This window comes from Thermobia domestica, chromosome 1 (genome assembly GCF_964235325.1).
Source record: "Thermobia domestica chromosome 1, izTheDome1.hap1.1, whole genome shotgun sequence".
NCBI lineage: Eukaryota > Metazoa > Arthropoda > Insecta > Zygentoma > Lepismatidae > Thermobia > Thermobia domestica.
The window spans coordinates 96,099,938-96,110,360 of NC_137454.1; the positions used below are offsets into that span (position 1 = coordinate 96,099,938).

Below are 10,423 nucleotides of genomic sequence, written 5' to 3' on the forward strand. Positions count from 1 at the left end.
CTTTTCAGCTCAACGACGGAAATTCAAAAGTTATTCTTCCTCTATGGCTTAAAAAATGCAAAGCCTCATTTACAAACACTCATCTAATATTATTTCTTTTTAATTACGTGATCCTTGATTAATTCAATTAAATATTAGACGAGTGTTTGTACACAAAGCTTTCCAAATTACTTTGTCATAGAGGAAGGTAGACTTAATCAATTTCTGTAGGGTTGGTTGTTTTAATTTTCTTTGCTGAGCTGAAAAGTAATAAGTTAAATTTACAATTAGTTAGCAATCATCTTGTAATTCAGAGGCGTACGCAAGGGGTGGGTCCTGGGGTCCGTACCCTCCCCCCCCCCCGAAATCCCGACTTTTTTGTAAATGTAATCTACTTTTAGGGACAATTTTAGAATTTTTTTATAAATTCTAGCCCCAAATTTTATTTGGACCCTCCGAAACGCTTTAGACCCCTCCCGAAATAAATTCCTGCGTACGTCCCTGTTGTAATTGCTTAATATATATATATATATATATATATATATATATATATATATATATATATATATATGCAAAATTTCAATTACAAAGTTCATAATTATGTACTTTCTTACAATTATAAACGCTAGAAAATATGTTTTAATTACGGGAAAAGAAAAAATCACAATGGTGGCAAATATTCGTTTAAAGCATATAAAAACCAACTATTACGATAATTTAAATCCTTTACTGGAGTGGAAAGTTAATTTCATGAATCGTTGTTAAAAGTAACATAGGCGTACCAAGCTTTGCCATAACACCACAGAATTATTACATCCTATGAAGATTCTCAAATGATTAAAGAATGTATTTTAACTTAACATACTTAAAGAGCTTTTGAAACAATGGATTTGTTCATGGACAAAAATATCAACTGCTCGGCATGTTCAGGTGTAAGAGAGTGTCTGTGGTCTGTCACTACATTACCTCTACAACTAAATACTCTTTCACTAGGTACACTTGTGGCAGGAATGCTCAAATATTTTTTTGCCAACTGTGCTAACCTGGGGAGTAGAGAAGAATGATTTTTCCACAAAGTAAGTGGATCTTCTTCCAATTCAGCGTTTCCAAGATTTAAGTATCTATTCATTTCAACGATTTCACTTTGTTCAACAGTACCTTGTTCAACTTTTTTCCGTTTCAAGTAACTTGCAAATCCTTTCTTCGGAACGTTTCTTTGAACACTACCAGAGTTATCTTTTATGGCAATATCTTTTAATTCTGCTAAAACAGCTGCCTTCACTACATCGACATCGTTTCCTGCTGGTTCAATTTTAAATCTTGGGTCGAAAAAGGAACAAATCTTAAGAAGGATTCTGGTTTCTTCCTTGGTGTCATACCTATCATGCAAGGGTTCTAAAATTACCTTTTTCATATGAACTTGAACATCTTTCAAAGCCAGTTTCAGTACCACTTCACTACCTTCTTCTTCTTCTTCTTCTTCTTCTTGAAGAGAATCATAACCAGACAAGTAAGTCTCACTGGACGTAAGCATTTGTTCATCATCATCATTATCATCTGCTTGAAATTCACTTTTTACTTGCTCATAAAGAGGACGGATTGCTGAAGCTGTCACTGATTTTTCAGCAGACATATTGTCATTCATCATTTGTAGGGGTAAAATTAGCGATAAAATCATCTCTAGAAGCTTAACTTCTTTCTGTTGCAGAATAAGAGACCTATGTTTTGTCTGGGAAAGGAACTTGGCGAGTGCAGCCTGTTGTTCTATAACGAACTGAATCAATGGAATAAGAGACCACCACCTTGTCGGTGTCACTGATGGTATCATTTTATATGGTAGTCCTAAAGCTTCTTGTTCCTTTTGTAAAGCACGTTTCATTTTATGACTATGACATGATTCCCCTGATTCTTTTTATCTTCTCGATAACTCCACATGTGGGTTGTTCTTTAAAAGCGTTAGTTACTCCAATATTTAATGTGTGACCGAAACAATTCAAATGGCGGTAAGCACTTAATTCACCAATGGCTTTAACAATGTTAGATCCGTTGTCCGTTGTTACACAAGAAACCTTTTCCTGCGGTATTTCCCACAACTCCAGGCTGTAATTTAAGGCACTCAGAAGATTTGCTGCAGTGTGATCAACATCCAGAGAAGTACAGTTGAGGCAATAACTCTTCATTTCAAAGCTGCTGTTAATAAAGTGCGCGGTAACAGCCATAAACGGATGTTCGGAGGCCGACGTCCAACAGTCTGTTGTTAGCGCAACGTTATTAGCGTCTGCCAATTCAACTTTTAGTAATTCTGACGTTGCATTGTACAAAGCAGGTATTTTGGATTCAACAAAACACTTCCTGCCAGGTACGTGAAAATTAGGACATAACACTGACATTAGATGCTTGAAACCGTCTTTCTCAACTGCTGAATAAGGCATCATATCAATTGCAAGCCAATATGCAACAGCATTCCGATACTTTTCATTTGTTTTACTATCCGGAAGGCGAAAATGAGTGAGCTGTGTCTGTGTCTTCCCGGAAATGCTCATTGGTTCCGTTGAACGGGAAACGTTCTCCGGCTGAGCGCTGGAGGTTGAGGGAAGTACTATGTCACTGTAACAGAGAAAGAGAGGAGATGGAGTGAAATGTTTGCTTCCAGCATGACAGAGCTGAAAACTCACAGACTCATAACGCTCCAATTTGTATCTTTACACACACAGTAACCAGTTCTTGGATATTTGGATGGCCCAGAGCTAGAGGTGACTTAGCGCCATCAAGGAAGTTTGAATAAATGAGAGTTAAAGTTTATATATACCATGCAGACTTTCATGTCAATTTCGCCGCGTTGCAAATAGTGGGTTCTTGCCCACAGAATATATAATTCAAAATCCATTTTACTGCATAACTCAAAATGTCCCTCTGCGACGCGTAGTCACCTATGTCACCGAGCCGTTCCATTTTAGTATTAAATTGTAACGTAATCTTTACATCTTTGTGGAAAGCTTAATGGACTGTAAGTAGCATAGCGTGGGGAACAGAAACGTTTATTCTTTCAATTACAACTCGCTTATTATTATAGGCTGTCCCTAAATTCGTGTGTTAATTTTATTGTGGTACTACACAAGGCTGATCAAAGTCAGGCCAGTGCAATCTGGATTAAACTTAGACGAAGGTGAAGTTTTGTGTTGTAGCAAAACAGGACCACGGGTATTAAGGGATGCTGAGTTACAGGATCAGAGATTAAAACCCATTTTTTAGTTACAGGATTCCAATGTTACATGGAAAAATATACATCGCTGGTAGCAATAATTGGCATATGTGCCTACATTATGTTGCTAAATAGTTGAATAATGACAAATATTCGTAACCGAATCCAGTGACCTCTAGCATATCTCGTGCCATCTTTGAGGAGATAGCTTCTTTACGACAGATCATCTAACAAAATTAATGCAATTGAAGAAGGTAAGATGCCATAATACACGCATAAAAGATCTATCAAAATTTTCATTTTAGCCAAAAGGGATCACAACGTTAACACTCTCCCACTCCCCCCCCCCCCCCTCTTGCGCAAAGCGTCGCAAGATACTGGTGTCCCACTGGCAGGAAAACTTGCTACGCGTAAAAGAGAGAAATCTATTTAAAATTTACTTGACTTTTGGCACCGAGTGGGCGTTTAAGAGCTATTCGTACCGAGAAATTAAACTAACACTAATTTTACCATTTTTCTGTAATATCTTCAAATCAGATAAAAATAGTCGAAAAGTGAAAAGCGGGTCGCCTAGATATTATTTTGCATGCGATATCGTTACCACGAGTTACTTAGTTTCTCTTGTTTCGCAGCCACTTAGAAGCCCCCAAACATATGGCAGGCCTATAAATGAGTTCAAAATGAAAGAAACAAAGTGACTCTTGGTTATGATATCATATGCAAAATAATATTGTCTAGGCGGCCCGCTTTTCACTTTTCGGTTATTTTATCTGTTTTGAAGATAATACAGAAAAACGGTAAAATTAGCGGTAGTTTAATTCCGCGGTACGAAGGGCTCTTAAGTAGCCTTACAAAGAAATCAGCACGGCTGAAGTGAGAAATCTATCGTCTCTTGCTGTGTGGATGTGAAAATTCAGTGATACTCAGTTTTCATGAAACGGACTTGAACAGGTTTTCCAAAATTTACGAAGTTCCCAAATAACAAATTCAGTGATTTTGCTGTGCATATGTGCGTACCAGAGATGGAGTGGGTCAAGTTTTCTGAGTGGGTCAGTGGGTCAACAGCATGTAACCCACGGCGATCCACCACCAACCGTGACCCACTGCGACCCAACACACACCATGACCCACTGCGACCTATCGACTCAGTCTGATCTACCGACTCACTCTGCTCACTGCATTGTAAACAGTATCTCCTGGAGACTGGTAAATTTATCTGCGTTTTACTTTCAAGACTTCCATTTCCCTTCCTTTTCCATTTGTTTCTCTCTACTTACCTGAGGTGAGTATAACTAAGTGAAAAAAGAACTTCAGGCACTTTTGGATATTGATATTCGTAATTGTAATAATACAAATAGGACTTATACTACTACTTGGCTTTCCAGGCCTGTGAGTTTTTAGACGAGCTAACTACTGGAAAAAAATACATTTTTAAATTACTGCTATATATAAATTATTATATAAAAAAATGAATGTAACTGTGTGTGCCTGATCATCACGGCAAATTGCAAAGTCAAATGAAATGACTTTTGGTATATAGTTAGGCCTTAATCCAAACTGGGATGTTATATCCCTTTGATATAATACATATCATAAGAAGGTAGTGGGGATCCGAATTTTTTCGAAAAAAAATTAAGTATCTCGCAAGCCGTTAAAATTACGGAACTGAAATTCAGTGTATTAGCTCTTTAATAAAAAAAAAAAAAAGTGTGTCCTAGCATTTTTTTAAAATTCTCCTTTATGGGGGGGAGACTTTCTATATATGGAAAATTGATAGTTAGTTGGTTTGTAAAAATGATCGAAAACGATCGATATTAGTTGAGATAATATTCAGAAACAAAAAATACAGTGCTTCGCTTCATATATCCATGCTTTCTACTATAATAATTGCTGAAGCTTATGTTTATTATATGGAGCGTTTACAGCACGGGGCAATCAACTCATAAAGTTGTGAGAAAAATAGACATGACATTTGTACTGTAAGCTTAATTACACGGAAATTTTAAGTTTGGATTGTACGCATATGTAAAATTGTACATTTTTTTCCCTTTACGTTGGTCTGCTTACCTTGATTTGGGACTTTCAAATTTCATCCTTTTCTCCACTGAAGAGTATCGATAATTCAACAAGGAAATAATTATACTATAATAATTTAATTGAAATTTATCGTAATTTGGCCCATGACAAACAGCAGTGTGGTAATTGAAGGGGAAGAAGGGGGAAATTCCCAGGCACCTCTGAACACTTCCCAGGAACCTCTTTCCCTTTTGCTTTCTAGGGGGAGGGAACTTGGTAATGTCATCAAAACTTCATGTGTAATTACAAAAATTAAATTTATAAACAAATAAGAAATCACCAGTTTATCAGGCTTTAATTGATAATTTATGCACATGATTCCCTATCGAAGGTGTGGTAGATGAAGTTTCTGTTCTCCATGAGTCGACATTGCCAACTGACATGGTCAATATGGAAAAGATACTGTATGGCGATAGAGAGATGATATTACTTGCTGAATATTTCAGAACTGACCGACAAGCAGATTGTCGATGAGGAGTTGCAGAAATAGAAGTATTATCAATTTCCACGACAGAGTGCGAACGGGGATTTCCCCTTATGAATTTACAGATGACTAATATTAGAAATAGACTAAGTGCTCAACATTGTCTAACTTGTTGTTCACCAATATTGATGGCCCACTGTTAGATAAGCTCAAAGTAGACGAGCTAATTATTTTTTGGCTGAAGGATGGCCATCATTCTGCTGCGGATGATTTACCACGAAAAAACTGGAGGGCAACAGGAAAGAAACCCGATTTCGGATTTGTTTTAAAGTGGCAAATTACGAGTTATGGAAAATGCATACTTGTATTACTAATGGCTTATTTGTGTTATTCAACTTTGTACCTAATTTTTAATAAGTCTATTCTTTGTTTTTTATAAACTAGAAGGCAATCTACTTTGAAAATGAAATGAAATCTTTAAGTTTTACGTCTCACAGTTAAGCCGGTTAGGCTAAAGGAGATGGTGATGATGAGAAATGAATGAAATGGTGGAATGAAGAAAGAGGGAGGAAACGGGAGAACCCCGAGAAAACTCACGAGCACGGTGTTTGTCCACCACAAATTCCACACGATGCGAGCTAAGATCGAACCAGGAACCTCAAGCACCGAACCACCAGGAGGTGAACGCTATACCACTGAGACACCGCGGCCCCATAAACTACTTTGAATAAATATTCATAACAATTGCAATTATGCATTTTGTAACTTACTTTAACTTGGTGTCCTGGTGAAATTACAAGTATATTTTATGGAGATATTCTCACAGAGTGTACCCGAGATCCTTTAATAGCTATGAAAAACTGATTTTTCAAGTCTTTTGTGAGAAAAATACTGTGAACTGAGGAATCATAACCTTTTACATATTGTTCAGGGGTATTTTCCTGCGAATAGAAATTTCTTTTGGAATGAGTTGAGAAATTAACACTTGCAAGAATACTCTCCTAATATAATATTTTAGGCACACACTAATTTCCTCTCACCTCGATTTTCTACGACACTACCATTTTATATCGTAAAGGTCAGATCAACCGTTATTGTAACAGAGTGGTGCTTGAGCGATTGACCCCAGAAATTTGAACTCCGATTAGTGACAATTTCGTTTTTTCTTTTTTTTTTAAGTGTAAACTCTTTAGTCAGTAGAGAGGCTATGAATCACGTGTCAGAGTTGATGATGGATTTTGGTGAGAGTAGGTCACAGTATATGAGAATGGTTCATGGTGGGTGGTGGGTCAGAGTGGGTCACGGTGGGTCAGAGTGGGTCATGGTGGGTGGTGATTCAAGTTTTCATTGACCCACGCAAACTGGTGCGTACCGCTATAAACCCATCTCTCTCTATCCTAGTGTGTCTCAGCTGTGACATGCTACTTTATATTGAAAATGAGCTTTTTCCTCACACACCTAGGTGTTTACGTTCCTTTTTTCATTATTATTATTACTATTATTATTATTATTATTATTATTATTATTATAAATTATTGACTCTTGAATGACGATTGTCTGAAAGTTGAACAAATGCTTTCTTCATGTAAATATAGGTGCCCAAATATAGGTAAACTTAGTAAAGGGCAGGAGTTCCACTTCAATTATTTTCTAGTATCTTTCTTGACTCTTTTATCCACTTTCACGAGAGCCTGTAAGTTGATTATTGACTCTTAATTGACAATGTGTGAAATAAAAATTTGCAGTTTGTTGTTTGGAAATATAAATTGATCAGTAAAAATAACGTGAGACAGTAAGGGCTCTTTTAGAAACGACCGCTTTATACAAACAGTTTGAAGAAATAATAATAATAATAATAATAATAATAATAATAATAATAATAATAATAATAATAATAATAATAATAATAGGAACCTTCAAAAGAGTAATCTGGTCACCTTATGTAAAACATATGAAATTTTACCTGTGGACAATTGAAAGTTCTGCTGTTTCTGCTTCCCCCTCGTCCCGTGGATCATCTTCCGCAGTCTTCAGTCTTTCTTGGGTCCATATTATTGGATGACGCCTTTTTAAGTGCGCAATCATGCAGGTTGTACTGCCACCTTTTATAGGAACAACAGCCGAGCAATTAATAACTGTACATCGTACTTCAGCCTTTCCTTCTATTCGTTTAAAGTACTTCCACGTATAAGATTTCATTGTGCTTCTGTTTCGTTGACTGTACTACGAAACCTCCAACTCGTTGTGAAAAGTCTATTACTGCTGGAGAGACTGCGACAGAGTCAAAAAATTCGGGACAGTACCAAACAATGAAAAGAGTTAGCAAATTCGGTAGGTCCCGAATAACGGAAGAGATCGGGTGAGTACTTCAGAAGTAGTGTACTAGAGCGCACGTGTCCATATGAAAAGCATTCATTACAAGAACGTTGAAATTGGAAGTAGATTGGACACCGGTGACTCAGAGGAGTTCCTCTCCTATGTTAAAACATTCACGTGCCTGTGGCTAGGCGTTGATAGGGGTATAACTTACGCTAGGTGTGGTCCAATCCAATGACGGTCTGCCAATTCCATGCTCATGTGGTGAACACATACGCTTGTAAGCGTCTACAATTCGGGAAAGTATCGATTCACATAGACCTACCAAACATTAAAAACAAGCTCACAAGCCAAGCTCTGATTTTGGCGCGATAAATTCGGTGCTTTGGGTACGTCATGTAAATTCGCTTTTATCCCTTGTAGGATATTATTTCAGATTGTTTAATACAAAAGCGTCTTATTTCCAAAAGGACACTGCTTCATAGCGTATGCTATGCTATGGCATACTGAAATGCCACGAAAACTATACTCTAGTGTTCACGTCATGTTACATATGCACATCAAGCTTTAGTCAACGAAATGATCTATTTGTTCACAAAACGGAAACACCTGACTTAGCAAAATAATATTCTGTGTACTATTGCAGATTATCACAAATTAAAATGCCAAGCCATCAACCAACTATCGAGAAAAAAAATCTAGCAACAAAGCACGGACGTCGGTGGGTTGGGAATCATGTTCCTCTTTAGATTATTGACAAATAATTTCTACTTCCCTCCCAGTAAGCAGGGGTGTGGGACCACCGGAAATACTGGTCAATTTTTTTTCAAATATTTCAGACTATCCTATCCCTTTAATTACTGAAAATCGTATTTTCTTTTAAATGATTCTCTGCCCCTCCTTCAGGTACTTATACTTAACAATGGCCATACATCAAAAGATATGCAGTTCAATTTCTTGTTAGGGTTGTCTCGTATAAATGGAAAAGGTACAGTCGGTATTCATTATACAAAAAGAATATACAAAGTGGTTCATAAAAAAGGTGTTTCTTGGAAGATAAACTAAACTAAAGGGAAGAACTAGCTCGAATTTCTATGTTCCGATTTCTGCAACAAAATCACGGAATTTACACTGAATCACTTATGATTGAGACTTTATGGATAACCAGACAAAGTTCCAAATCTTATGCGCAATCGTTCACAGTGAACGGATCTAGAGAATGAAACAAACCAGTTGCCGTGGACCAAAACTTCCTTCAGCACAGCGGAATCAATATCCAGTTTCGAAGCTAAGCTTTGCGCACACCTCTCAGTTCGGGATAACAGCAAAAATTATTTTTTCAATAAGAAGTTCCGGGATGTTTCGAAATTCCGGAACGTCTTGAAACTGTGTTCCGATTCCGGAATTGGAATTTCCGTTCCGAAAAATTCCGGAATTAGGAACAGCCCTAGTAAAAATCAAATTACGTAAAGCAGTACAGGTTGCAGAACGCATTACTTACGTAATTCTGGAAGTACTAGTACTTAGAAAATACTAGCTAGAGCAACAGTACGTATCCCATTGTCAAAGAATTTGTGTTGAAAAAAATTCAAGCATAGTAACCTTACATGACAAATTGAGCAAGAATGACGATCATTCCAAAGACACTCACTAATTTGCTTGATAGAAAATTACCCAGAGAAACGTTTTACTTCTTTTCCTTTCCTTTATTTTGAGAGAATTAAGAAATGACGTTCGGACCGATGAATGCCTTCAAACACAGGTGAAGAACTTTAGAAATATGCCATTTTCTAGCAACAATCAATTAATACGAGTATCATTCTACACCAAAGTTGTCTCAACTAGAATTTTTCAACTCAATTTATTTTTCAAGTGAGTACTTATTATTCAGAATGTTCTACGGACGATCCTACTCTTGTCCCTTTCGAAAGCATACGTAGTCTAAAAAATATTGGGCCTTTTACATATCCCAAATCTCAGGGTATATAAGTCGCAGTGGATCAGACATCATGGCATTTGGCAGCTGATAGCTGAAGCTAGTAGACGTGCAAAAAATGTTGGAATTCTAATGATTAGAGGTAAAGTATCACGCTGCGAATTTGTGCTATTTATGGGCAAGATACGTTACCTAAATGCTATAGTCAAAAAAATTGGTTCAGTCGATTTTGTTCTGGTAACTTCAAGTTCAAGGTGCTCCTCACAGTGGGCGACCAATCATAGCGAAAGTGGATGCTATTCTAGCAAAAGTCGAGCAAGGTCGGAATGTAAGCAGTCATGGCATTGCCAATGACAAATACCTATCATTGAACAGTATTAAACCATTTAGAGAAACCTAGCTATAAAAAGAGGCTCGATCGAATACGTAATCGATCGAATTTCCATAACATAACGAACTGGAGCCATTTCTGAAGTGGTTGGTCACGAGT

General features: G+C 37.1%; 2 protein-coding genes across 2 annotated transcripts; both read right to left on the minus strand.

Annotated features, from left to right (window-relative positions):
- Positions 1 to 844: 844 nt before the first annotated feature.
- Positions 845 to 1,858, minus strand: LOC145690645 (E3 SUMO-protein ligase ZBED1-like). The gene has a single exon (XM_081765781.1). It carries the CDS (start codon positions 1,856 to 1,858, stop codon positions 845 to 847), a length of 1,014 nt encoding a protein of 337 aa, XP_081621907.1.
- Positions 1,859 to 1,865: 7 nt separating this feature from the next.
- LOC145690703 (E3 SUMO-protein ligase ZBED1-like) lies at positions 1,866 to 7,880 on the minus strand. Its single transcript, XM_081765903.1, has 2 exons — positions 7,645 to 7,880; positions 1,866 to 2,586 (listed from the first exon to the last, which is right to left on the minus strand). The coding sequence occupies exons 1-2, from the start codon at positions 7,878 to 7,880 to the stop codon at positions 1,866 to 1,868; spliced, it is 957 nt and encodes a 318-aa protein (XP_081622029.1).
- Positions 7,881 to 10,423: the final 2,543 nt, after the last annotated feature.